Source organism: Lagenorhynchus albirostris, chromosome 16 (genome assembly GCF_949774975.1).
Source record: "Lagenorhynchus albirostris chromosome 16, mLagAlb1.1, whole genome shotgun sequence".
Lineage (NCBI taxonomy): Eukaryota > Metazoa > Chordata > Mammalia > Artiodactyla > Delphinidae > Lagenorhynchus > Lagenorhynchus albirostris.
The window spans coordinates 12992632-13016948 of record NC_083110.1 but is presented as its reverse complement, the minus strand read 5'-3'; the positions used below and the strand labels follow the sequence as shown (position 1 = coordinate 13016948).

General features: G+C 40.9%; 1 protein-coding gene across 2 annotated transcripts in view; it reads left to right on the top strand.

Moving 5' to 3' along the window:
- Positions 1-24317, top strand: part of SLC16A9 (solute carrier family 16 member 9) — a 68724-nt gene that overhangs the window by 13935 nt on the left and 30472 nt on the right. Inside the window, exons 1-3 of one of the 2 annotated variants that reach the window (XM_060125749.1) lie at positions 14813-14840; positions 15385-15560; positions 16952-17184. In XM_060125749.1, coding sequence (XP_059981732.1) covers positions 16989-17184 — 196 coding nt within the window. In that variant the 5' untranslated portion in view covers positions 14813-14840; positions 15385-15560; positions 16952-16988. Of the gene's footprint in view, positions 1-14812; positions 14841-15384; positions 15561-16951; positions 17185-24317 lie in introns of those variants that run through there. The other variant, XM_060125750.1, reaches the window with a different exon arrangement.

Sequence of the window (24317 nt, the reverse complement as noted above, 5' to 3'; positions counted from 1 at the left end):
TTACTTCAATAAAATAAATTTTAAAAAATTAAAAAATACAAAAAATAAAACTACCTACCACCTCAGTTAACTTGGAGACCAAAAGGTAAATATAGTTTATAATAAAGGAAAAAAATATTCCATGTGTAGATATACCACATTTTATTTATCCATTTATCAGTTGTTGGATACTTGGGTTGTTTCTACTTCTTTGGCTGATAGCATTAATTTTTTTTGGCCACGCCTCATAGCATGTGGGATCTTAATTCTCTGACCGGGAATCAAACGTGTGCCCCTGCAGTGGAAGCATGGAGTCTTAACCACTGGACCATCACGGAAGTCCCTGATAGCATTAATTTTTAAATTAAATTAAACAGATATCTTGATTTTTATACCCTCATTTAGGCTTTTTTTTCCCTACGCTATTTAATATGCCAGGAGTCTGAAGTGGCTTAGTCCTTTCTTGACTTCTGAGACAATCTGATTAGGTCACCACAGTGGGATTTACAGTTGTACTAAAATTATTATTTGGAGTTCATTCTCTTTTATAGCTATTTAATATTGTAGAAAATGCTTATAGAATTGTAGATATAGAAATATATATGTGCATGTGTATATATAAAATAAGGATAACAATATGATTTTACAAAGAGTTTTAGTAGTTAATTTAGAAGGACAATAGGGTGGGTTCTCTTTCTTTTCCTTTAAAAAATAACACTGGGGACTTTCCTGGTGGTCCAGTGGTAAAGAATCCACCTTCCATTTCAGGGGACACAGGTTCGATCCCTGGTCGGGGAACTAAGATCCCACATGCTGCTGGGCAACTAAGCCCACGTGCCGCAACTACTGAGCCCATGCACTCTGGAGCCTGCACACCACAACTAGAGAGAAACCCGTATGCCGCAACAAAGAGCCCACGTGCCGCAATGAAAGATCCCGCATGCCGCAAGAAAGATCCCTAGTGTCTCAACTAAGACCTGACACAGCCCAAAATAAATAAAATAATAAAAAAATATTGATATATAACTAAAATTGTTTTACTTTAGAGGAGAAATCATAAACTGCACTGATTATGAAATGTCATTGGAAAGTGACAAAATTGATCCAGTGACTATAACTTTTGAAGGACTAATGTGCTAATGTGACTTTGTTCTCTAATATATGAATCAACATATAGGTTCACTTGAAAGTTTACGTTTTTTGACCCAGAGGGAATTTATATATTATTTTAAAGCTTTATATTACTCATATATTATCAAAAATCAGTCATAACAGTGTTGACACTTTTGCTACTGATAACTGCAGATGCTGCACTTTTCAACCCTCAGACACATGGTAGAATGGAAGTGCTTAAGAAATAGGAAAGTGAAAGTAGAAGTGGAATAATAGCTGTGATAAAAAGAGGACTCATTATTTATACATCATTATACATCTTATACATTATACATCTTACACATCATTATTTATACATCTTTTTTTTTGGTAATAAGTCTGTTTTGTATATAAGTTCATTTGTATCACTTCTTTTTTTAGATTCCACATATAGGTGATATATGCTATACCTCTTAACTACCTTGCTTATACTGTCTCCCAGTAAATGAAATTTAATTAATTTATGTTCAACTATGAGCTTTAGTATGTATTAGTGTATGTTTGTTTATATTTTAATAGAATTCACAAAGAATTATTTGCTTACCTTCATTTTTATTACAACACCCAAAGAATGATTTGTTTACCTACATTTTTGTTAGAATTCCCAAATAATTGTTCCTCTCAATTCCCAGAATACCTTTTTCCCAAACTGTGGTGGTGAAGAATAAATGATGCATGGTTGGATGGGCAAAAGGCACAATAGGGGAAGAGCAATACTAACACTAGAACAGTTCTGGCTGAGCAGGTCTGCTCTTTAGTTTGAGCAGAAACTTGTTACCTGTACTGGAGTCAGAACTGAAACATAATTTCTAGGCACTTTTGTGGTTTTCTAAAAAAAAATTTTTTTAATATTTAAAAAATATTTTTAATATTTATTTATTTATTTGATTGCACTGGGTCTTCATTGCGGCATGCAGGATCTTTAGTTGCGGCATGCAGGATCTAGTTCCCTAACCAGGGATGGAACCTGGGCCCCCTGCATCGGGAGTGCAGGGTCTTAACCACTGGACCGCCAGGGAAGCCCCTCTAGGAGCTTTTGAATGTGTTTTCTTTTGACAGCTTTATCGAGATAAAATTCACATATGATAAAATGCCCCCACTTACTGTGTGCTGTTGAGTGGATTTTATTCAAGAGTTGTGCAAACTGTACCACAATCTACTTTTTTTTTGCGGTACGCGGGCCTCTCACTGTTGTGGCCTCTCCTGTTGCAGAGCACAGGCTCCGGACGCGCAGGCTCAGCAGCCATGGCTCACAGGCTTAGCTGCTCCGTGACATGTGGGATCTTCCCGGACCGGGGCACAAACCCGTGTCCCCTGCATCGGCAGGCGGACTCTCAACCACTGTGCCACCAGGGAAGCCCCACAATCTACTTTTAAAACATTTAAAAATGATTGTAAAATATTTTTATCACCCCAAAGAAACCTTGTCCCTCTAGCAGTCATTCCCCATGCCCACTCCTCAAACTGTTTTCCAAAGTGGAGGCAGCCTTTTCATCCCCACCAGCAGCATGGAAACGTTTCTATTCTCCACCTCCTGGCCTATGGTTTAGAGCTTCCCACATAATAAAAGTGGCATTAATGTAACTGAAGGAAGGTCATGAAACTCAGGATGATTCAGGCTTTTGACACTCCTCACAGATGCCTAGATCAAGACAAAATCAACTCAGAATCAACCATTTTTTTCCCAGGATGTAGTCCATGATCCTAGGCTCTCAATTAAAGTGACAATTCAGCACCAGATAATTTGGTAGTGTTTAAGATTCAAATAAAAATTTGCTGTTTTTACCTACTTCCGTAATTCAAGTAGAAAATATATCTGGGACTCTTTAATGAGATATTTAAAGGTAACATTCAGAAAGAAGTTTTTAGAGAAAAATAATTATGGGGGGAACAAAGGCAAGACGCAGCTATTAACTGAAAATAAGATCAGACAGTTGTAAATCACTCTGTATTTGGCAAAAAATAGTACAGAACATTTGCATACATTTCAGGGACAGGAAGCTTCTCTGTCAACATTAAATGTTCATAAATGTCGAATACGCAATTCCGACATCTTATATCTGGGAGAATAGAAATTTTCAGCCAGTGTAGAGTTAGGGAAATAACAAAGACTTGGCATCATTTGAACCGAACTGAATGCCGTACTAGACATTGGAGCTTAAAATTTTACCATGAGTGAAAAGTAGACTTTCAACAGTCCTTTTCATTTTCTGAAGGAAATGTCTTGGAATTTACCTAACTCTTCTTTCCCTTTAACAAAACAAATTCTAACTTTAAGAGACATGCTATCCTTTATACTAATGATAATAGAACTTTGTTGAATAATGACATTTTATTATGGTTTGTTTTACTTCATGTTCTCCTTTCTTGTCCACGGGAGGTTTATAATATGTGGAATATATTTAATTTTTTAAAAAAGATCAATATTTTTTTTACTTCGTTAGGGATTTTATTTTTTAAAAATTTTAAAATTTTTATACAATTTTTAAAGGTTACTTCCCATTTACAGTTATTACAAAATATTGGCTGTATTACCCCTGTTCTGCAATACATTCTTGAGCCTATCTTACACCCAGTAGTGTGTACCTCCCACTCCCCTACCCCTGTATTGCTCCCCTCCTCGCCACTGGTAACCACTAGTTTGTTCTCTGTATCTGTGAGTGTGCTGCTTTTTTGTTGTATTCACTAGTTATATTTTTTAGAGTCCACAAATGAGTGGTATCATACAGTATTTGTCTTTTTCTGTCTGACTTATTTCACTTAGCCTAATGCCCTCCAAGTCTATTCATGTTGCTGCAAATGGCAAAATTTCATTCTTTCTTATGGCTGAATAGTATTCCATTGTATACACATACCACACCTTCTTTATTCATTCATCTGTTGATGGACCCTTAATTAGGTTGCTTTCCTACCTTGGCAATTATAAATAATGCTGCTATGAACATTGGGGTGCATGTATCTTTTCCATTAGTGTTTTTGTTTTGGGGGGGATATATACCCAAGATTGGAACTGCTGGGTCATATGGTAGTTTTATTTTTATTTCTTTGAGAAACATCCATACTGTTTTCCACACTGGCTGCACCAACTTACATTTCCACCAACAGTGTATGACGGTTCCCTTTTCTCCACATCCTCACCAACATTGTTATTTATGTTCTTTTTGATGATAGCCATTCTGAAAGGTATGAGGTGATATCTCATTGTGGTTTTGATCTGCATTTCCTTGATATTAGCGATGTTGGGCTTCCCTGGTGGCGCAGTGGTTGAGAGTCCGCCTGCCGATGCAGGGGACACGGGTTCGTGCCCCAGTCCGGGAAGATCCCACATGCCGCGGAGCGGCTGGGCCCGTGAGCCATGGCCGGTGAAAGATATTAGCGATGTTGAGCACCTTTTCATATGCCTGTTGGCCATCTGTATTTCCTCTTTGGAAGAATGTCTGTTCAGTTCTTCTGCCCATTTTAATTAATTAATTAATTTATTTATTTTGGCTGTGTTGGGTCTTCGTTTCTGTGCGTGGGCTTTCTCTAGTTGCGGCGAGTGGGGGCCACTCTCCATCACAGTGCACGGGCGTCTCACTGTCACGGCCTCTCTTGTTGCGAAGCACAAGCTCCAGACGCGCAGGCTCGGTAGTTGTGGCTCACGGGCCTAGTTGCTCCACGGCATGTGGGATCTTCCCAGGCCAGGGCTTGAACCCGTGTCCCCTGCATTGGCAGGCAGATTCTCAACCACTGTGCCACCAGGGAAGCCCCTGCCCATTTTTTCTTTTTTTTTTTTTGTGGTATGTGGGCCTCTCACTGTTGTGGCCTCTCCCCTTGCGGAGCACAGGCTCTGGACGCGCAGGCTCAGCAGCCATGGCTCACGGGCCCAGCCGCTCCGCGGCATGTGGGATCTTCCCGGACCGGGGCACGAACCCGCGTCCCCTGCATCGGCAGGCGGAGTCTCAACCACTGCGCCACCAGGGAAGCCCCTGCCCATATTTATATCAGGTTGTTTTGTATTTTTGGTGTTGAGTTGTATGAGCTGTTTATATATGTTGGATAGTAATCCCTTGTCAGTCATATCATTTGCAAATATCTTCTCCCATTCAGTAGGTCGTCTTTTCATTTTGTTTATTGTTTCCTTTGCTGTGCAAAAGCTTTTATTTATTTATTTATTTATTTATTTATTTATTTATTTATTTATTTTTGCGGTAAGTGGGGCTCTCACTGCTGTGGCCTCTCCCGTTGCGGAGCACAGGCTCCGGACACGCAGGCTCAGCGGCCATGGCTCACGGGCCCAGCCGCTCTGCGGCACGTGGGATCTTCCCGGACCGGGGCACGAACCCGCGTCCCCTGCATCGGCAGGCGGACTCTCAACCACTGCGCCACCAGGGAAGCCCCTATTTATTTATTTATTTATTTTTAAATAACTTTATTTATTTTTGGCTGTGTTGGGTCTCTGTTGCTGCGCACGGGCTTTCTCTGGTTGCAATGAGTGGGGGCTGCTCTTTGTTGTGGTGCGCAGGCTTCTCGTGGTGGCTTCTCTTGTTGTGGAGCACAGGCTGTGGGCTCATGGGCTTCAGTAGTTGTGGCTCAGGGCTCTAGAGCACAGGCTCAATAGTTGTGGCGCATGGGCTTCATTGCTCTGCGGCATGTGGGATCTTCCCGGTCCAGGGCTTGGACCTGTGTTCCCTGCATTGGCAGGTGGATTCTTAACCACTGTGCCACCAGGAGAGTCCTTGCTGTTCAAAAGCTTTTAAATTTAATTAGGTTCCATTTATTTAGTTTTGCTTTTATTTCCTTGACTTTAGGAAACGGATCCAAAACATTGCTGCAATGTATGTCAAAGAGTGTTCTGCCTTTGTTTTCCTATAGGAGTTTTATAGTATCCAGTCTTAGCTTTAGGCCTTTAATCCATTTTGAGTTTATTTTTGTATATGGTGTTAGAGAATGTCCTAATTTTATCCTTTTCCATGTAGCTGTCCAGTTTTCCCAGCACTGCTTATTGAAGAAACCATCTTTTCTCCATTTTTGCCTCCTTTGTTGTAGGTTAATTGACAATAAGTATATGGGTTTATTTTGGGGCTTTCTATCATGTTCCTTTGATATATGTGTCTATTTTTGTGCCAGTACCATACTGTTTTCATTACTGTAGCTTTGTAGTATAGTCTGAAGTCAAGGAATTTGATTCCTCCAGCTCTGTTCTTCTTTCTCAAGATTGTTTTTAGCTCTTTGGGGTCTTTTGTATTTTCATACAAATTTTAAAATTATTTGTTCTAGTTCTGTGGAAAATGCCATGGGTATTTTGATAGGGATTGTACTGAATCTGTAGATTGCTTTGGGTAGTATGGTCATTTTAACAATACTGATTCTTCCAATCCCAGAGCATGGTATATCTTTCCATTTATTTGTGTTGTCTTCAATTTCTTTCATCAGCATCTTATAGTTTTCAGAGCACAGGTCTTTTACCTCCTGAGGTAGATTTATTCCTAGGTATTTTATTCTTTTTGATGCAATAGTAAGTGGGATTATTTCCTTAATTTCTCTTTCTGATATTTCTATGTTACTGTACGGAAATGCTGCAGATTTCTGTATATTAGTTTTGTATCTTGCAAGTTTACTGAATTCATTGATGAGCTCTAGTCTAGTGGCTTCTTTAGGATCTTCTGTATATAGTATCATGCCATCTGCAAGTAGTGACAGTTTTGCTTATTCCTTTCCAATTTGGATTCTTTTTATTTATTTTTCTTCTCTGATTGCTGTGGCTAGGACTTCCAAAACTATGCTGAATAAAAGTGGTAAGAGTGGGCATCCTTGTCTTGTTTCTGATCTTAGAGGAAATGCTTTCAGCTTTTCACCATTGAGTATCATTTTAGCTGTGGGTTTGTCATGTATGGCCTTTATTATGTTGAGGTATGTTCCCTCTGTACTGGCTTTATGGAGAGTTTTTATCATAAAATGGATGTTGAATTTTATCAAAAGCTTTTTCTGCATATACTGAGATGATCATATTGTTTTTATTCTTGTATTTTTTAATGTGGTGTACCACTTTAACTGATTTGCAGATATTGAAAAATCTTTGCATCCCTGGGATAAATCCCACTTAATCATGGCGTATGATCCTTTTAATGTATTGTTGGATTGGGTTTGCAAGTATTTTGTTGAGGATTTTTGCATCTGTGTTCATCAGTGATAGTGGCCTGTAATTTTCTGTTTTTGTGATATTTTTGTCTGGTTTTGGTATCAGGGTGGTGCTGGCCTCATAGAATGAGTTCTGAAGTGTTCCTTCCTCTGCAGTTTTTTGGAATAGTTTCAGAAGGATAGGTGTTAACTCTTCTTTAAGTGTTTGGTAGAATTCACCTGTGAGGCCGTTTGGTCCTGGACTTTGGTTTGCTGGGAGTTTTTTTTTTTTTTTCTTTTTGCGGTACGCGGGCCTCCCACCGCTGTGGCTTCTCCCGCCGCGGAGCATAGGCTCCAGACGTGCAGGCCCAGCGGCCATGGCCCACGAGCCCAGCCGCTCCACCGCAGGCGGGATCCCCCCAGACAGGGGCACGAACCCGTATCCCCTGCATCGGCAGGCGGACTCTCAACCACTGCACCACCAGGGAAGCCCTGCTGGGAGTTTTTAAATTACTGCTTCAATTTTAGTATATGTGCTGCTGAAGTGAGCACTAAATTACTGCTTCAGTTTCATTACTGGTAATTGGTCTGTTCATATTTTCTGTTTCTTCCTGGTTCAGTCTTGGGAGATTGTACCTTTCTAAGAATTTGTCATTTCTTCTAGGTTCTCCATTTTATTGGCATAGAGTTGTTCATAGTAGTCTCTTATGATCCTTTGTATTTCTGTGGTGTTGGTTGTAACTTCTCCTTTTTGTTTCTAATTTCATTGATTTGAGCACTCGCCCTCTTTTTCTTGATGAGTCTGCTAAAGGTTTATCAATTTTGTTTACTTAATTTTTAATTTTATTTTATTTTTTCTTGGCCATGCCACGTGGCATGCGGGATCTTAGTTCCCCATCCAGGGATCGATCCCATGCCCCCTTCAGTGGAAGGGTGGAATGCTAATCACTGGATCACCAGGGAATTACCATCATAATGTATATATTTGTTTTTGTTGTTTATTTTTTCAAAGAACCAGATTTTAGTATCATTTTATGATATTTTCTATTGTTTTTTAAATGTCTATTTCATTTGTCTCTGCTCTGATCTTTATGATTTATTTCCTTCCACTAACTTTGGGTTTTGTTTGTTCTTCTTTCTTCAATTCCTTTAGGTATAAGTTTAGGTTGTTTATTTGTAATTTTTCTTGTTTCCTGCGGTAAGCTTGTATTGCTATAAACTTCCCTCTTAAAACTGCTTTTTCTGTGTCATAGGTTTTGGATCATTGCGTTTTTGTTTTCATTTGTCTCTAGGTATTTTAAAATTTCCTCTTTGATTTCTTCAGTGATCCATTAGCTGTTTAGTACCATGTTGTTTTTTTTTGTTTTTGTTTTTTTTTTTTTGTTTTTTTTTTTTTCGGTATGCGGGCCTCTCACTGTTGTGGCCTCTCCCGTTGCGGAGCACAGGCTCCGGACGCGCAGGCTCAGTAACCATGGCTCACAGGCCCAGCCGCTCCGCGGCACGCGGGATCCTCCCGGACCGGGGCACGAACCCGCGTCCCCTGCATCGGCAGGCGGACTCCCAACCACTGCGCCACCAGGGAAGCCCAGTACCATGTTGTTTAGCCAACATATGTTTATGTGTTTTGCAGTTTTTTTCTTGTAGTTGATTTCTAGCCTCAAAGTGTTGTGGTTGGAAAAGATGCTTTATATGATTTCAGTTTTCATAAATTTACCAAGAATTGTTTTGTGGCCTAACATGTGATTTATCTTGGAGAATGTTCCATGTGCACTTGAAAAGAATATATATTCTAATGCTTTCAGATGGAATGCTCTCTCTATATATGAATTAAGTCCATTTGGTCTAAAGTGTTATTTAAGGCCTGTGTTTTCTTACTGATTTTCTGTCTGGATGATCTGTCCATTGGTGTAAGTGGGGTGTTAAAATCCCCTAGTATTGTGTCATGGTTGATTTCTCCTTTTATGTCTGTTAACATTTGCCTTATATATTGAGGTGCTCGTATGTTGGGTGCATGCCTATTTACCCTTCAAGACTAGCTGGTTAGGCCTGGCCCAGGCTCTTATCAAATTTCCGCTTTTTCCCTGTCCCAGTGCCTGTGAGAGTCTGTGTTCACCCTTTAAGGGTGAAGTCTTTATCTCTGCTAGTCCTGTGGGGCTGCCAAAATTAAACCCTGGTGGCCTTCAAAGCCAAATGCTCTGGGGGCTCATCTTCCCAGTGCAGAACCCTCGGGTAGGGAGCCCGATGTGGGGCTCAGAACCTCACTCCTGTGGGAGAGCCTCTGCAGTACAGTTATTCTCCAGTTTGTGGGTCACCCACCTGGAGGTATGGGATTTGATTACATCACAAGTCTGCCCCTCCTACCCGTGTCACTGTGGTTCTTTCTTTATGTCTTTAGTTGTAGTGATTCTGAAAGCTCGACCTCTGTGCACCAGTGTCAGATCGAATCTCAGAGACAGGGTTTTGGGTGAAGTAGGAAAGAATAGCTTTATTGCTTTGCCAGGCAAAAGGGGACACAGTAGCGTCCCACCCTCGAAAACTGTGTGTCCCAACCCAGGGAGATTTGGTGAGGAGTTTTATAGCAAGGGTTCAAGGGTGGGGTTGCTGATAAGACTAGGATGTGTACAGGGCCTGCACTCCTTTAATCTGGTCTCAGGTAATCTTTTTTTTTTTTTTAATCAAAAACATTTTAATGATTAATGTTTAGACATTATTTAACATTGTGGGTATATCCAGATGAGCTAAAGCACACTTTGACAGCACACTATTCAGGTAATCTTTTAATGAGCTTCTCTGGTTCCTTTAATCTGGTCCCAGGTGGTCTTCTCTGGAATGAAGAATGCTGACATCTTCCATTTGTTGGGGGCTTTAGTTCTATAAATTGCTCAAAGATATTGTTATGTGTATCCCTTCAGGCTGAACAGGACCCTGCCCCAAGGCTGCACTGTTGTTTCTTAGCTGCTCCTCCTTCGTCTCTGCATCCCCTCCCTTCCTCCTGATTAGCGACTGTTTGAACCTGCCCTTTGGGGCTCAGGGAAGGTCATGGAGGTCATTCCCTACAAGGAATGGGGGAGAGAAAGGGTCCGTGCCCAGGAGCCCCACAGGGTCCTGCTCGGTTTCAGTAGAAGATCTTTTCTGATAGGTTCCAGTCATTTTCATCGACAGCTGTTCTGCAGATAGTTGTGATATTGGTGTGCTCATGAGAGGAGGTGAGCTCAGGGTCTTTCTACTCTGTCATCTTGGCTGCTCTCCAGAATACATTTAATTTTTAAGTTAAAGATAAGAAATACACTTAAATTATAAGTTAAAGTTAATTTTGTGATATCCCATCAGACTCTGTCGTGTGACAAAACTACCCCTAAATTACAGTGCTGTTAAAATTGTCTTTCAAAATGGCTTCTAATTTTGAATTTTATAAGACGTCTTGTCATGCAGAGGCTGAATTTGTTAACACAGGTTAAAAGATTCCAAATTCTCAAAGGATGTACTAGAATATACTACAATGCATGTGTTTCCTAGAAGCATATTTTTATACAGTCATATGAATACATTCCCAAACCTTTGAATATACTCATGGAATAAAACAACATGTTCTGGTACTTACTGATCTTGCTATTTTTTTAGGGAAAAAACACACCACTTAGATAATATAAATGGGTTATTATTAGTGCCAGGATTTATTACAAAAAGTGTAAAAAGAATCCTATCTTGGGGCTATAAACACAGGCTTCTTGAGACACTTTACTGTTAAGTTTCAGGAATTTCTAATTTTCCTCTGGGAGCCTTGTAAGGTCTGCCCTCTTCACTTTACACGAAACCTAATAAGCCTTTTCCTGATTCCACACCCATACTAATCTTGATCCTCTTGTCTGAGCCCCCCTTTCATGAGTCTCTACATTATTCTTTAGAACGAACCTGCTTTGTGAGGGCTTCCACTCCTGCTCCTGCCCTGATTGCTTTCATTCCCTCTGACTCCTGAAGGTTTACCATCTACCCACCTCTGTGTCACGTAACTATATACTCTCTTGTGAGCGTATCTTACCTTCCTAACGGGGTTATAAGCTCCTAGATGGCAAGGGCGATGTCTTATCTTCCTTCTGATTTCCTTTGGTATTGAGTGCAATATAATTTAAATTGAAAGTGATCAAAAAGCTTTTTCAATGAAGATTCCATTTTTATAACACTGCATTTCTGTAAATATTAGGATAAGTGGGCTTAGTGGAAATTTCAGTTAATTTAGACTTTTTATGTACAAGGATGCCAGGGAAGGCATTTTATCATATTGGATCATAAGTTGTCAAGGAGGAGGATTAATAAGATGAAATTTTCAGAAAAAAAGGTATGGCGTATCTCTATTTCCTGTATTTGGGGTCATAGACTATACTCTTAAGCTTAACCTTTTGCCCAGATAGGATCAAGCAGGGTACGGATGGTTAAAATAATCAACTTGAAATTACTGCATACTCACAACATGTTTATTCTGTTGCACTTAAAAGAAACAAATACCAGCTAACTTAACAAAATAATTTACTATGTTAGCTCATAGAATGAAATGGAAGGCTGGAGAAACCAGGCTTGGGTATCCCTAGGGAGCAAAGGTAGTAGGATCTGACAGAGGGTTTCTTTAATGCACCACCACTGGGATCAATAAACTCCAAATATTTTTCTTTTATTAGAGGATTTCACTTGAGATTCAGGATCCTGGGAGAGAGGTCCTACTGGCCTTGTTTGGATCAGGTTCTACTCCATAGGTCAAGATCAAGGAACCTTGATTAATAGTCCCACCAACCATCTACCCATGAGGAAGATCCACGTGCTCCAAAGGAAATTGAGTACCATTACAGCAGGGAGGAAAGGCTAGTCTATTTGTGAAATCACCTTGCAGAACATAGAATATCAGAGAACTAGCAGGTGGGCAACATCTAAGGAATAGCGGAAAGTACGGGAGAAATGTGTTGCCCTGACAGAAAACAAGAAATCACTAAATGGTATTTTTCACCATGTTCTCTTCAGGCTACAAGTATCTCAAACTATGTGACAATTAAAGGTCAGAAGCTCTTAGCCAACCCTTTATAAAAACTTGTCTTTCTAGTCTAAGTTGATATATATGGAAGCTTTGTATTTCAAAGGTTTGCTCTCCCAAATATTTACTGTGAGAAGAATTTCTCTGGCTTCTGTCCTATGTGTTGAAATGTCACCCGAGGCGAGGCAAAGCAAAACAAAGCAAGGCAAAGGTACTTGGTGTATAAAGGCATTTCTGTCTACTTCAGTTTGCAAACTGGCAAGGGAGATGTTCCTCACCCTTTCACTGCCTTCCCCCTGCCCTCCAGAAAATACTGGCTTTATTTATGATCGTGGTGCTGTGCTTTGTAAATGTGTACTTTTCCTGGAGTGCTGTAATTTGAAGATTTCAATGAAGGACAGTGTCTTATGCATTTGTTTTTATACAGCCTTTTAGTCTCATTAGGTGTTTGGCTATTGCTACCATATATTATCTAGTTTAGGAAATTAAGGCTATCTTTTCTTTAAAAGGTATTCTAAACAGGAATTTCAGAGTACTACATTGTCATTAGGAGGAACAGAATTTTATTATTTACTTTTACAATAGAGTAGGTACTGGAGAGAGTAAACTTCTGATGAAGGGGCATATCTGAACACTTCAGAGGGTTTTGATATTTGGAAGTTTAGAGTATTCTGCCTGCTAACACAATCGTGTTCTGGGAGACTGGATTTTAGACTCCACGCTTTTGTGCACAAATTGTAATATCTTTCAGTTTTCAGTTATGAAATATTGAAAGTTAATTCGTACAAAATCCTGTGGCAGGTGGTGACGTGATTTTTCCCCAGGGCTTTGAATGTCAAAATGGAGAGATTCACTGAGGCTCAGGTAAATTGATGGGTGTAACTATGACTCTCTTAAGGTAGCCACATGCCTCACCATCTAATTAGGGATATGCATGAACGGATGAATGATATTCTTACTCTCTTTACCTATTATCTGTTGAAACTACAGCCAAGGGGATGGTTTGGCAAAAATCTGTGCGCAAAGAAGGCTGTTGAACCTGACTGTAAACCTGGCATGGTGAAGAGAGACAGGAGGTGAGGGTTAAGTGGGAGGCCCTGTTGGGGGCAGGAAGTTCAGGCCTGGGCCTCCAAATCCATTGCTGTGTAAACTGTTTCAGAACTTAGAAAGAATGAATGTTTCAAATTCCTTTAAAATATCATTTTGATACCAAAACCTAGTCAAAATTAAAAACAAAAAGAGACAAATCTCACTTATGAATTTAACCCTCCCTCAAATAGACTGACATAATCCAAGTAGGGGATGAACCAGGGAGGATTTAGTCTACTGATTCAAGTATGGTTCACTAGTAGAAATACAGATTTTGTTATATTCAAAATTAAAAGGAGCAAATCATAATTGTCTCCCTATGCACTGGAAATGCATTTCAGAAAAGTTTAATAAACATTCTTTATAATAGGGCTTCCCTGGTGGCACAGTGGTTGAGAGTCCGCCTGCCGATGCAGGGAACACGGGTTCGTGCCCCGGTCCGGGAAGATCCCACATGCCGTGGAGCGGCTGCGCCCGTGAGCCAAGGCCGCTGAGCCTGCACGTCCGGAGCCTGTTGCTCCGCAACGGGAGAGGCCACAACAGTGAGAGGCCCGCGTACCGCAAAAAAAAAAACAAAAAAAAAAACTTTATTATAATACTCAAAAGTAGAAACATTTTTTCTTAACTTTGTGAAATATATCTATCTCAGCCTCGGAAGCAGCACCATGACACTTGAAGGCTTTCCCATTGAATTTAGGAACTAGACAACGATGTGTACTCTTATTATTTAACGTTATTCTGGATGCTTGTCCCACTCAAAGGCAAAAGAAGGAAGTTAGATAGACGCATAAAAATCCAAAGTTGGGGGCAAAACTACCACTGTTTGTAGATGGTTATATAACTGTATTGTATTAAAGATTGTATGTATCCAAGAGAATCATGCAAAAATCTACTTCAAACAAGAGATTTTATAGTAACGTAGTGGAGTCCAGAATTAACATACAGTTAGTAATAGGTTTTACACATACAAACAGAAGACAAATCAAAGAAATAAGCCCAATTATAATATTAGCAAAAAGGATAAGATATATAAAAATAAAATAAAAAGAAACGTTGGGGAAAAATTTTAAACACTAAGAACACAAAAGTAGACTTGAACAAATGGAAAGATATGAAATGGAAGATAGAAAGATTCAACATCATAAAAGGAGTATTTTTCCTTAAATCAATTTATAATTTAACTCAGTCCTAATGAAAACACCATCAGATTTCTTTTAGAAGCAGACAAACTGATTCTGAAGTTCATATAAAAAAGTAAACGAGGAACCAAGAAAATTGAAAAGGTGTGCAATGATGGAGAGAGAGGGAAGGAACTATTTCCACTGGGGCTTAAAATATATTAAAAAGACTTAGGGAATTCCCTCGTGGTCCAGTGGTTAGGACTCTGCGCTCTCACTGCCGAGGGCTCGGCTTCAATCTCTGCTCGGAGAGCTAGGACCCTACAAGCCTCGTGGCGCAGCCGCAAAAAAAAAAGACTTAGTAGTTAAACAAATGTGATATGGTGAGTGAATAGACGGATCAGTGGAACAGAAAGAAAAATCCAGAAACACCCATATATTCCCAAGAATTAGATACGAATTACAAATGGCTTTTCACCTATGGAACGACACACATCGTTCAGAGAATGTTGAGAAATGCAAATTAAAACTATAATGAAATACTGTTTTAAAGCGAACAAATCGGCAAAAATCAAAAGTTTCACAACACACCCAAAGTTGCTGGGGATCTTGTAAATCCGTTTAATCCCTTGAAGTCAATTTGCTAATGCTAATTACAGCTACAAATGTATATTTGTAATTGACTCAGCAATTCCTGACAGGTATGTAGAAAGATAAATGTGTATGTAAGGTTATTCACTGCAGCATTGTTTTTCATTGGAAGCCATGGGGACTGGTTAAACAATTAAGAATTACTGGAACACAATGTAGCAGAAAGAAAGGATGAGGAAGGTTACTATGTATGCATTGCAAGGTATTTGTCAAGTGAAAAAAAGCAAGACACACACCAATGTATATAATATGCTATTTTTTTGTGTAAAAAATTAGAGGAGGGCTTCCCTGGTGGCGTAGTGGTTGAGGGTCCGCCTGCCGATGCAGGGGACACGGGTTCGTGCCCCGGTCCGGGAGGATCCCGCGTGCCACGGAGCGGCTGGGCCCGTGAGCCATGGCCGCTGAGCCTGCGTGTCCGGAGCCTGTGCTCCACAACGGGAGAGACCACAACGGTGAGAGGCCCGCGTACCGCAAAAAAAAAAAAAAAAAAAAAATTAGAGGAAATCTGTATATGAGTTAGCTTATGTACTCATAAATTAATTCTGGAAGGTTATAAAAGAAACAAGAAGCGTTGGTTACTGGTGGAGAGAATGAAGTTAGGTGGGAACTAGGTAGATGGAGACTGTATATTCGTTGTCATTTTTTTCATTTTTGAACCATGTGAATGTTTTGCCTATTCAATAAGGAAAACAAACAAACAAGTATACAGTCATATGTGTGTATTTAAGAAAGAAGACTAAGGATGCTCTCTATGTGTTGATAGGGAAGCGTTCCCGAGGATGTTAAGCGAATAAAACAAGGCATGGAATAGAATGCACAGTATCCACTTTTTGTTGAAAAAAGGAAATCTAAGACTGTTTGCTTGGTTTTGCTTGCATATTCATAAAGAAACTCTGGAAGGATACTCGAGTGTGAACATTGTGATGTGCTGCCTCCAGACCCCCTTAGGAATGAAAGATTTCTTGCTGAAGCAGCTGAAGGGCTGCTGACAGATGTCCTTCAGGGAACAAACCCCATGGGTAATGATTGCCTCTTTTGAAGAGAGTCACCTCACCTGAGGTCATGCCCCCTTCTGGGGTGGCCTGCAATCAGTGAATTAGCAACATGGGGGTGTGAAGGGCCAGCTTCCCACCCCCAACTCAGGGCAACTCTGAAGGGTCAGCCAGCTTTAGAAATCCCCTTCCTTAAGCTGCATGGTAATTTAACTTCTCCTGCTGCTGTCTGGTTTCTTCCATAGAAAGAGAACACTTTTAGTAAACCTCCCCTTGCTAATAAGTAAGAGTGTGTCCTGGGGAACTCAACGTGCCACAGGAAACCAAAAACAGTGATTTCCTGTGCTTGGGTTGGGGTGGGAACCTGGTGAACGGGGGCAAGTTTGGGAAGAAGACTTTACACCCTACACTCTATGCCTTTTTAAAAAATTGAAGTATAGTTGATTTACAATGTCGTGTGAGTTTCAGGTGCACAGTGATTCCCAGTCTTTTTCCCTTCTAGGTTATTACAAAAATATCGAATAGAGTTCCCTGTGCTATACAGTAGGTCCCCGTTGGTTATCTATTTTATATATGGTAGTGTGTATATGTTAATCCCAAACTCCGAATTTGTCCTTTTTATGATATAAAAAACATCTTTTTGGAAACATGTGGGTGTATTACGTATTCAAATCAGAAATCAAAATTTTAAAGTTAACTTGGTATATCGATGATATTTTATCCTTTTCCTCTTATATTTTTAGAGAACTTTTTTTATGTTTCAATTTGGGAGGAGATATTTTTAATCTAAAATACCATGCCTCGCTACACTCTAAATATGCTTTTCTTTTTTTCTTTTTGTTTTTGCTTAGGACCTACAGAGAAACACCGCCTTGATCTCACATTACAATGGAATTTAAGAAGCCACCTGACGGTGGCTGGGGCTGGGTGATTGTACTGGCCTCCCTCTTTACTCAGTTTTTGTGTTACGGATCTCCGCTAGCTGTTGGCGTCTTGTACGTAGAATGGCTGGATGCCTTTGGTGAAGGGAAGGGGAAAACAGCCTGGGTCGGATCCCTTGCAAGTGGAGTTGGCTTGCTTGCAAGTAAGTGGAGAAACTTATGCTTCTCCTCACTCGTTAATCATTTAATTACATTTGCTGCATCGTTCACATTGTGCAAGACATAGGAGGCTATTTTCTTTTTTTAAAGTATAGCACCTACTTTGCTGCCTTCACTGAGATTATAAACCACTCTTTCACTGTCATAAATCTATGTGACAATACAGGAATTCCATCAGAGATTCAGTTGTCCATTCATTCATTCCTTTATATATTTATTTGCTCCTGTGTGCCAGGCAGTGTTTTAGATGCTGGATATGAAAGGATGAATGGCAAACACATCATTTCTGCCTTTAAGTCTAGTGAGACAGTCTAGTGAGACACACGTTTCCACAAATAAGAAAGATACAGGGGTATGCGGGCAGTGATCCAGGTATGTCCGATGAATGCTGGTGACCAAAGGACCAAATATTTTTCAGCAGTCCTGGGAACAGTTCCTCTGTGATTCATAATTACTCCTCTCTGATTCGGATACACCGTGATCACACTGCATGTCCTACATTTGTGTCACCTTCTTAAGAAAAATTTGATATGACAAAGAGTAGTCCCTTCTCAACAATGATCATGACATTAAGGATTTAAATATAGTGTTATGTGTAAGATGTATGTGATGCATTTTGTGTGACTTTCATAAAATGTCTCCAGAAGTAATATTCTTTTTTTAAAAATTTATTTTATTTATTTATTTATATTTGGCTGCGTTGGGTCTTCGTTGCTGCGCGTGGGCTTTCTCTAGTTGCAGCGAGCGGCGGCTACTCTTAGTTGTGGTGCGAGGGCTTCTCATCGCGGTGGCTTCTCTTGTTGTGGCTCACGGGCTCTAGGCACGCGGGCTTTAGTAGTTGTGGCTCGCAGGCTTAGTAGTTGTGGCTCATGGGCACTAGGCGCGCGGGCTTCAGTAGTTGTGGCTCGTGGGCTTAGTTGCTCCGTGGCATGTGGGATCTTCCCGGACCAGGGATCGAACCCGTGTCCCCTGCATTGGCAGGCGGATTCTTAACCACTGTGCCACCAGGGAAGCCCCAAAAGTAATATTCTTGATAAGCATTTATCAAGTGTGATATAATAGTGATTCTTAACATCTGTAGACAGCACAGTAGAGCGGCTTTTTTTTTAAGGACTAAAATCGTATGCACTTCAATTTCTGGAGTCATAGTTTGAGCTCTGCAGTAGTATTTAGTGATCATCAGTCTAACTTACTTGGAACTAGTTAAGAACAGACATGCTGTATACACACTACTGTATATAAAATAGATAACTAATAAGTACCTACTGTACAGCACAGGGAACTCTGCTCAATACTCTGTACTGGCCTATATGGGAATAGAATCTGAAAAAGAGTGGATATATGAATATGTATAACTGATTCAATTTGTTGTACAGCAGAAACTAACACAACATTGTAAATTAACTATACCCCAATAAAAATTTTTTTAAAAGAACAGATATGCTAAGATGTAGCCCTGGCGTCTAATCCTGAACTATGACCTTTACATGATTCATTGAGCAAATCACAATCTCTATTCTTATGGGGAAAATAAGGACAGTGAATGTGGTGATTTATAAGGGATTTTTCAACTCTAAAATGATTTACAAAGAAAATGCATTGGCCATTCCTTCTTTTAAATCTGTTATCTTTCCTGATCACTAAAGGGGACTTCTTAAAACAAAACAAAACAAAAATCGTTGCTTCCAATTGATGAATTACTTTGTTAAATTAAAAACAAGACTTGAAAAACAATGCTGGATCATGTGGCCGTGTCAGATAAGAGAACGAAACGTAACTAAACAAATGAAAATAACACTGTCATTATAAGCGTCAGAAAAGCAGGAAACATTTGCCAAGATTTGTTTGAAAGAGTTTTTCAAAATGTGGATTGTTTGTAAAGCTGTCAAAGTACAAGTGGATGATGATTGATATGTTTGAGAATATAATTTTTAGAAAATGATCTGGTGAGAAGAGAATTTTTAAATGTCCTCCAATTAGTCATCATTTCTTTTTTGGCTGTGTCGGGTTTTAGTTGTGGCATGTGGGATCTTTGTTGAGGCATGCAGGATCTTTCACTGTGGTGCAGGCTCTTCGTTGTGGCGCGCGGGCTTCTCTCTAGTTGTAGCGGCAGGTTTTCTCTCTCTAGTTGTAGTGGGCAGGCTCCAGGGCGCGTGGGCTCTCTAGTTGTGGCGTGCGGGTTCCAGAGCACATGGTAGTTTGCGGCACGCAGGCTCTCTCATTGAGGCGCAAGAGCTCAGTAGTTGCAGTGCGCGGGCTTAGTTGCCTCGCGGCATGTGGGATCTTAGTTCCCCGACCAGGGATCGAACCCTGAGTCCCCTGCATTGGAAGGCAGATTCTTTACCACTGGACCACCAGGGAAGTCCCAATTAGTCATCATTTCTATTAGCAAATACAAAGTTAAACAGAAATTAAATTACCTTGCCTTCCAGCACGGGTCAAAGGGTAATTGAAATGCTATCTCTGTCAGCACATACTTGGAGAACAAAACTGTTTTTCAGGAAGTCTGTCCAGGTAAGACTTGAGGGTTTGAGGTGTTCAGGGAAGCTGAGATCTTCTTAGGGATGGATGGGGTATTGGTGGTCAGAGCCGATGCTGAGACTCTGAAAACTGAACTGCAGCTCTCTACTTTCTGCAAGTTCCTAAGTGGATGGACCAGTCTGTCTCAGGGGCCACAAGCAGCCCCCTTCACTTGTAGGCGGGACCAGCTACATAATTTGCAATACCACGTGCAAAATGAAAATGCAAGGCCTCCAGTTACAAAAGTTAAGAATTTCAAGACAGCCGCAGCAGGGCAGCAGACCAAGTGCATGGCCCTTCACAGAGCTGAGTCCAGTGCAGCTGCATTGGTTGCGTGCCCACGAGGCCAGCCCTGCTTGATGGGCTGGAGAGAGAGAGCATCCCAGCAAACGTCCAGGGAATGAACAAGTACTGGGGGAGTGTTGGGCCGAAGTCAGAGCTAATCTGAGTCCTGGCTGTACCACCCTGTAGCTGAGGGACCTTGTGCAAGTAACTTATCTTCAGTGTCTTCAGCTAGATGAGAAGACACTCGAAGCAGCTAATCAGAGCTTTTGCAAATAAACATAGAATACGGAGACCAAAGGGTTCCAGAATGAGGAAGCAGTGAGAAAAAAATGATGACTGGAGAGCTAAGACTTACGGGTGTGTGTTTGTGTGTGTTTGTGCACCTGCCTGTGCCTGTGTACTTTAGTTAGTGGCCACTGAGTATCCGTGTTGTTGGCTTCCCTTGGCTCTTCATAGCATAAATTAAGGGACACATCCTGAAAGCTATGTAATACAGTATTAGCAAGAGGGCTCTAGCGGTGTCTGAGCCACATTCATCATCTACTTTGTGGACAACTTTCTTCTACACAAAAACAAACGGATCGGTCCTACCTTGGAAATAGGAAAAGTACATCTCATCATGAGTGTCAGTGATTCTTAACCAGGGAGATGATCAGTATCATCTGTAGAAAGATTTCAGCATATAAATGCTTGGATTTGACCCTCAGACATTCCAGTTCAGTCAGTCTATAGTGGGGCCCACATATGTGAATCTTTTTCAAGCCCCCAAAGTGATTTTCAATTGGGAGCTACCACTGGCTTAAGCCCTCTCTACTTAGACTGCAGTCTTGCACTCCTTGGTGGTTCTCAAATGTATATTGGTGTCGACATATTTATAAAGGGAACTCTTGTAGGTTTCTGCTTGAACGTGTCACTGTGTATGCCATGTAAACCATGACAAATTGTGTCCAGTGGCCCCAATTCTGGGGAATGAACACATAAACGGACATCTTTGCATCCTTTTTGATAAAAATGAATTTAATTTATATATATGTGTATGTATATATTTACATAAATACATCTTTGATAGTTGCTCTTAAAATCAGGAGTATATATGAATGACTTGAGCTTGTCTAAAAAGCCAATTTCTTACTCATCAGTGCTGTGGGGTGGGGACGGAGGGTGGTCCCAGGAATCTTCTTTTTAACTAGCTCCCCAGATGATTCTGATGCAGCTAGCCATATCGTAGCTGCGGAACATGAGTTGTTTTCTTTACGCAGTTTTGTCTAGAGAAGACCTGGTAGGTGTCATCCTTGACTAGTTCTGTGATCCAATCTCTGGAGATTTATAATTGAGTAAGCACAGCACAGGTACATTTGCTAAGCAACATACAAAGTCTGCTTTTCATGTACTTGTCCCTTTAGTTCAACAAGTGCCCCTTGTGTGCCTGGCTCGATACCAGCCACCTTCACGTACTTGATCCTGGTTGATCCTCATAATAACACACTGAAATAGGCATTCTTGTCCTTAAGGTTTAGTGACCTGCCCAAGATGAACGCATTGTCTAAGAGGAAGATTGGAAAAAAAAAAAAAAAAGGAGAGAAACATTGACACCCAAGCAATGGTTTTTCTAACCTGTTAAGTCTGTTTCTTCATCTTTAAATTGGAGATCATAAAAGTACCTACCTGGGACTTCCCTGGTGGTCCAGTGGTTAAGACTCCACACTTCCACTGCAGGGGGCGTGGGTTCCATCCTTGGTTGGGGAATTAAGATTCTGCATGCTGCGCGGCACAGCCAAAAATATAAACAAATAAAAAATAAAAGTACCTACCTTATATGATTGCCACGTAGAATACTTGAGATGGTGCTTGTCATATGGTAGGTACTCAACAAATATTAGTTATTAAAGAACAACAATCCCCCACAAATAAAATTACTCTCCCAGCCAAACTGGAATCTGCAAAAGAAAGGAACCCTGCAGCCTGAAAGACAAAGACATTTCTAGGGGGATGGGCAGGAGGGAGAGCTGTCAATATTGTATCTAAGCATCTGGAATTTAAAGGCCCACCCATTGTCTTTAACAAACCCAGATTTGGACAGTAGCTAAGAATAGCGGAAAGACATGCAATTCTTAACTTTATACTCTTTATAACCTTAATTCTTTCTCTTTGAAACTTGAGTAATTGAGAAAATACTAAGAAGTAGACCTCTCATCTGAATTGTTTTTCCAGACGATCCTTAGGATGAATAAAGCTGAATATCAAGGATTCGGCCTCCCTCAGTTATACATTGTCATCACGCACACTCAGAAAATCTCTCCTCCTGTGTGTTAGGGAGGCCCAGACATCATCTCTGCTATAAGGGATTTAGAGTCTCAGGGCAGAGACAGGAAAAAAGGGTAGTAATGCCTTGAGACTTCACCACAAATGCCAAGAATAGCAAGAACAAGGCAGTCTCTGGAGTTTTATAGAGATAGGCTGTGAAGTGGGCCAGAGGGGAGGGTGGGCTGGGCCAGATGCATGGGCGTGGAGAGGGCAGTCCACGCAGAGTCCCCGTATGCAAAGCCCTGGCATTGCGCTGCAGGTGATGCCGTCTGGTAGAGTACATTTGGCTGGAGAAGGAGTGATGTGTTAGGAGCTGTGATCGTCTGTGTCTACTTGGCTAGGGCTGCATTCCACGGTTAGTCAAACACTCTTGGAGGTATCACTGTGAAGGTATCTTATAGATGCGCTCCAAGTCCATAATCAATTGACTTGAAGTAAGCGAGATTATATTAAATAATCTAGGTGGATCTGATTCAATGCACTGAAAGTCTTTATGAGTAGAAATGAGCTTTTCCAGAAGAAGGAATTCAGCCTACGGCTATAGCTTCATCCTGTGGGAGAGAGTTCCAATCTGCCCTTCCCGAGGCCTAGTCCTGTGGATGCTGTCCTTGCCTAGCCAGGTCCCAAAACCACGTAAGCCAGTTCCTTGCAATAAATCTCTTAATGGAAGTCTTCTTCTGGTTCAGTTTCTCTGATCGAAACCCGAAGGATTCAGAAGGAATGGAAGGTAACTGAACTAAAGGGCGATTACGGCCTTATGTTGTTTTAAGTTGGGAGAAAGCACGCTTTGGTTGGGTGTTATGGTTCACATTCAAGGAGAAGGGTGGGACCATTTTTCTGACCACAGAGGTGCTGATACAGCAGGGAGATCTTTTGTTCTGTAGTTTTGTACTCCAGATAGATTTAACAGTCCCCTCCCTCTCTCTTTTTTTTGTCTTTAATTCCTCCAAAGATCTTCAAATCCCTAATGAGTCAGTACATCTATCTCCAGGTTAATATAATGAGTCAGTATAGCCAACAGGCTTGCTGCATGAGTTGTGAGTGTAGGCAGAGCTGGCTTTCAGCATTATCTGTACAGTTTTACCCCCTGTTAACTCCTTGCGTAGGACTGAATTCCTGCCTCCTACAAGGACGCTGTTACATTGGCCCATTCCCAGTGTGCTGGGCAGGTCTAGGGTTTGGTGAGAATCTTGGCAGGTTTTGCTGACTTGAAGAAGGCATATGTACATGATACACCAAAGCGACCGATAAGCAAGGTGATCGGTATACTTGAGAGCAAGGATTTGAGTGGATGTGGTTCTGTAGTGCCTTTTTCTTCCTCAGGAAGATGAACTTAAAATTCCTGATCTCAGGGACTTCCCTGGCGGTCCAGTGGTTAAGACTCCGCCTTCCAGTGCGGGGCGCGGGTTCCCTCCCTGGTCGGGGACCTAAGGTCCCACATGCTGCGGGGTGTGGCCAAAAATTTAAAAAAAAAAAAAGGGGGAGAAGTAAGAAGTGAGAAACCTGCCAGTTTGTTGGGCTCTCCACCTTGTAAGTAGAGGGATAGGACTCGTGGGCCTAATCAATCTGCTGTCTTAGGAAATTCTTGCCGTGCTACAAGCACACAGCCTGGTTACTGCTGTAATTTATTTCTCATTGTACTGTCAGCATACTTACGACAGTAGGTCTGGCCATCCTACCACTCTGGGGACTCTCTGAAACTTTTTGGGAGAGAGAAGTGCGTGGAAGTTGATTTCTTTCCCAAAGGGAATAATTTCTTTTCCAAAGCTGTCTTATAAAAATTACAACTTGGAGAACCACATTATGGTTCTCTTCTCTCCATTTAGAATGTATTTTCATCTCTTTTGACAATACTTCACAGCCCAGTTCAAGGCTCAGTTCTTTGGCCCACGGTGATCTCCCTTTTCTGAAATCCCCAAACACATGATCTGAACCTTTCTTTTGTGCTTATTGCCCATGGCCTTAGGTTTTGATATGTGTTGTTTTGCCTTTTGGTCTAGGTCAGAAA